The following is a 4,797-nucleotide window of genomic DNA, read 5'->3' on the forward strand; positions in this document are numbered from 1 at the left end:
GTGTCTATAAATGTGACTTTAAGCCCCTGTTATAAGAAGAAAAAATATATACTAATGATAAATTAGTCTGTTTATGTTTAACGTTCGCTTTTCATCGGTAATCTGATATCCAGGCATCAAACACCTGAACGCACCACCTGTGTCCGTGAATGCACCATAAGCACAAACATATTTAACATATGGAACCCTGTAAACGAAATTTATATGCATCAAATATGAATTTAATGTGAAAATATTGGTTTATATATATATATATATATATATATATATATATATATATATATATATATAATTTAATGTATGTGTATATTAACCAATACCTGCATTAGTTTAGCTGATTTGTTTGTCCATTTAGCAGGAATAAGTTGAGATCACAAGCGCATGTGTTGTCGCTCCCTATATTTGCTATCCATTGTTATTTTTATTTTTTTTTACTATTTGTAAATAAATGTTTCTGTTTTGTTTGAATCAATACTTCTGTGACATTTGTCATCACTGTGCTTTTTTTTGTTTTGTTTTTTTGTGGCATGTGAATCAGATGGAAAAAGCAATATTGGCTTCTAAAATTGGCATAATTAATCGGCAGCAAATAATGGGGATCAGTTAGTTTTAGCTGAAAATAATCTGCATTAGCATCGACCTTAAAAATACCTGCAACTTTTAGGGTTTTCACAATACTAAAACTACAAACTCGATATCGATACCCAAGAAAAGAAAAATTCTAAAATAATACCAACTAATAAAACTGATAGAAAATCTATTTAGCAACATGAAAACCCTAACTTTATTAATTCCAACGTGGAACATGCTTTCCGAGCACAATCACAGATTATATTAATTAAATGAGTGTGCAAATCAATGTGAAATAAATAACCCACATATATCACAGCAGACAATATTTTAAGGTTTGGTGATATTTCTTTGAAAGCCCTATTATTAGTTTATCTGTAGTATAGATATCTAAAGATTATTAAATAAAGACCTTTTGGTTGATTTGAATTTAACTCCTCAGGTGCATGTAAAGTTTATTTATTACCTTTTTCTACACAAAAAAATGGCAAATAATTCTGACCATGCCATTAACAGGTTGTGGAGCAGGAAAAGAAAATTATATTTTAGGAATGTGTATCTTCATGTGACTATGGATTGAAAAATGATAACTTTTCTACAGATGTGGATTAAGTCAGCACAAAGGTGGAAGCTGCTCCCTGCTGTGTTGAAACAAAGCAACTGTCTTCCATAACAATCATTAATCATTTATTAACTTCGTCCCAGTAGTCTGTCTTTTTAGTTGATGCGGAGCTCCCTTCCCTGCAGGAAAATTTTTGTTTGATTTCAGTTATTAATAAATGTTAATATTTAACAGCACTGAAGAAAAAAGCCATAGGAGGAAACTCGATAAAGGCATCATTTCTAGGTCACGTAGTTAATTAAGGAAAGAGTATTATGTTCAGAGGAACCATGCTACTGTCAAAAGAATTTGTAGGGTGAACATAAAAAAATAATGGAAAGTATTCCCACCTAATCATAATATGTTTATTTAGCAAGAATGTTTTCCTTTTGGTTGACATCAGTGTAAACATGCTGGTTCAACATAAGGTGTTGGTGTTTCTATTACTCAATTACAAGGGTTAAGCCAAACTTAATAATCAGTTGGTTTAACATACAAAATTTATGGAAAGCATTTCCACCCAATTATTACATGCTCATTTGGCAAAGGACAGTTTTGTTGAGTGAAATTAATGTAAACATACCGAGTAAACAAAAGTTGGCATTACAGTTAGCTAATTACTACAGGTAGCTCAAACATAACTTTTTAAGGTTAGTTCTACATATTTATCCATATTTGATTGCAGTGTAGGTGAAACAATTTAATGCGGTAGGTACAACTATATTTTAAAATGATACAAAACAATAGCGCCTTTCAATCACTTGTCGAGAGTCCTTTCAGTCGTATGAAAATCACTAGTTCAATAAGTCAATTTATGACATCATTTGTTCTAAAGAATGTAAAGATTTCTCAACCTATTTTGTGACACTTGATATCATGTTGGGAGCAGGTGGTGGATAAACAACAGCAAACAGGATTCCTTAAGATTGAATTTCATTGCAAAAGAAGAGGAAAATAAAGAAAAACATTTGACTTTACAAAACAACTACATACAAGAAAAATAAAATAAATCAGCGGCTGGAAGGCGTCTTTCATGTACGAAATCCAAACCGCAGGCACAAGGATAATATAAGCAAATATATTTTGCCAGGCCGGCACATTTCCACATTCAATCCACCAAAACCTAGAATCACAAATAATTTTTTTATACTGTGAAAAAGTTCCCCCTCGTTCCAAAATGTCTTACTTACGTCAGAGGCATCAGGATGCTCTTGGTCTTTTTTGGCAGCAAACCGACTGTTGTTATCCTCTTGAACTCAGCAATTAACGTGGCACAAGAAGAGGAATTTAACCATCAATGTACTAAAACAACCCATTAGTATAACAATTGTAATTGTCCACCAAATCTTTGAAAAAACAATTTGGAAACATTTTTGAGTTCTACCTACAGATTTAGCAATTTTTCCCATTCAACTATAGCTTAATCCCTATGTTGTAACTTGAGATGGTGGCAAATCAGGCTTGAAACATGATGCAACAGTAATTAATACAAGGGAGAAATAACCCCCCCAAAAATATTTCCAAACTATTATTGAATTTAATGTATGTACATATAATATGTACAACATTGTTTATTCAGTTACCTCATATAAACTGAAGGGAGCTGGCCACCTGGTTTTAAAAACGGCAATCATGGGTGAATCTCAGATAACTTCTTGCCTTCTATGAGAAAAGGTCTTAGCCACCATTGCTGCCACTGTGTCCTCGCTTTCATCTTCTTTGCATTTAGTTTTTCTTATCACAAGTCAAACAACTCACACAGTTACCTTATCATTTTTTTAATTCAATTGTTTAAAAATGTTTTTGAAATGATGTGAATTCAGCACATCATTAATGGAAAGTAAATATAGAACATGTATTAAATAACCCCATAATCAAACCGTTGGCCCTTAAACAGCAATAGAAGTGCCAGGTGGCCAGCTGTCTTAGAGACACCTTGTGGTAGCTGCTTGCCACTGCGGCAGGCGGCTGGCTAAAGTTCCACAAGCTTTGAGGTGGTGTCTGCGTTTAGTTGCAAAAGTTCAGGTTTTCCATCTGCAGCATCTGATTTAAACACCAAACACTACAGGATATTGGACCAAGACAGTTTACCATGTTGGATTTTCCTGATTCGGGGTGGTTGAGCAGACTCGATCGCTCTTAACACACCGAATATAAAAACAATATATAGCTGTAAGAAAACAAAACTGAAAAATGTCCTGATAACTTCAGAAAATGTTTTTTTTTTTTTTTTCTGTCTGTGCCCTGGCTAGAATAGATGTCGTCCATGTGGCAGCAGGAGCCAGCTTGTTATTCTCCATGTGTGGAGATCGACTCCAGCTCCGTCAGGTCCAAGGACCGGCTCGGCTCTTCTAGCTGGCTGAAACAAGAGCAGGATGAGCTCCGGATTATCAAATGGGAGAACTTCCAAGGTGGAACCTCCTCCGATGCCGTTCAGGACAACACTCCTAGCAGCGCCATGTCTGGTGAGAGCTGCTTAGATCAGCTGGTAGCAGCCATGCACACATTTTTATAACTTAATCCAATAAAAGGTATATCATCTGAATGAGCTTTAATGCATTTTTGTTTGTTTTCTGTCATTTTATTCAAGTTGTACCAAATTCTAACAAAATACTTTTATTTATTGGCATTTGATATTTCCTCACCTGATGGAATTTGTCCGCTGCAGCTTCATCATTTGAGGGCTTACCGCCAAGGGTGCTGCTAACCATCACAAAGCTTCAGTGCATGCTGGAGAGCAAACAGGAGCGCATTGCTACACTGGAGCGGCAGGTGGAGGACCTGATGCAGGACCGAAAGTTTCTGCGCAGTCAGATCGAAAATCTCACAATCAATCGTTCCGTTGCACCATTTGCTGTACCCAGCTCAGCTGCTGAAGGTCAGTCAATGCTTAAAGTCAAGCAGAAAAAAAGTGTCTCAATGGACTGAGTGTTTTTGTTGTACCTCTTTAGCTCCTAAGCCAAGCAAAGTACAGCATTCAGAAAGCAAATCTCGAAAGAGGGAAAGAGCTTCTTCTTCCTCCTCGGCCAGCAGCGAGAGCGGATCAGAGGGATCAGACTGCTCTGAAATGTCTGCAGCTTCAAGTGAGCACCGACGGAGAAAACACCACAAGGACAAGAAGAGATCGAAGAAAGGGAAGGACTACAGCAGGAAGAGAGGTAACTGTTATCCCTGTTCTTGTAGTACTGCAGCAAATCTATGGCAGCACTTTGGATATTCTCTAATAAACAAAGCTGCTTTTCATAAAAGCGCCAAATGAAAAAAATTGTTATTCTGTATCAGGTTGAGAATGAGTTGAGTTTTTTGTTCTTTGCACTAAAACCTACCCTATATAAAGATGATGATCGAGAACATTAAAACGTGTATATGTGCACATTAATACTAATGCTTATAAACAAATAAAGTTTTGTTGAAAAGAAGAAAGAACAGTAAAAGTAAATGAAAAACCCACACCACCACTCCTTCACCTCCATATTTGGCAGTTGTGGCATGCTGTGTGGTTTACTCCAACCAACTTTATTTCAAATAGTTAAACTGCAAGTTCTTATAGGCAATTTGAAGCTCCTTAAAGGAGAATTCCGGTTTTTAACACTTTAAGCCCATTTTCTGTAGTGTCCAGGATGAAA

At 36.0% G+C, this 4,797-nt stretch overlaps 1 protein-coding gene across 2 annotated transcripts in view; it reads left to right on the top strand.

Annotated features, from left to right (window-relative positions):
* LOC107094806 (coiled-coil domain-containing protein 106-like) overlaps nucleotides 1–4,797 on the top strand; it is a 9,163-nt gene that overhangs the window by 472 nt on the left and 3,894 nt on the right. Inside the window, exons 2-4 of one of the 2 annotated variants that reach the window (XM_015390652.1) lie at nucleotides 3,424–3,636; nucleotides 3,840–4,049; nucleotides 4,123–4,329. In XM_015390652.1, the coding sequence (XP_015246138.1) occupies nucleotides 3,429–3,636; nucleotides 3,840–4,049; nucleotides 4,123–4,329 (625 nt within the window). In that variant the 5' untranslated portion in view covers nucleotides 3,424–3,428. The remainder of the gene's footprint in view (nucleotides 1–3,423; nucleotides 3,637–3,839; nucleotides 4,050–4,122; nucleotides 4,330–4,797) is intronic. The other variant, XM_015390651.1, reaches the window with a different exon arrangement.

This window comes from Cyprinodon variegatus, unplaced genomic scaffold, assembly GCF_000732505.1.
Source record: "Cyprinodon variegatus isolate N-32 unplaced genomic scaffold, C_variegatus-1.0 Scaffold507, whole genome shotgun sequence".
Lineage (NCBI taxonomy): Eukaryota > Metazoa > Chordata > Actinopteri > Cyprinodontiformes > Cyprinodontidae > Cyprinodon > Cyprinodon variegatus.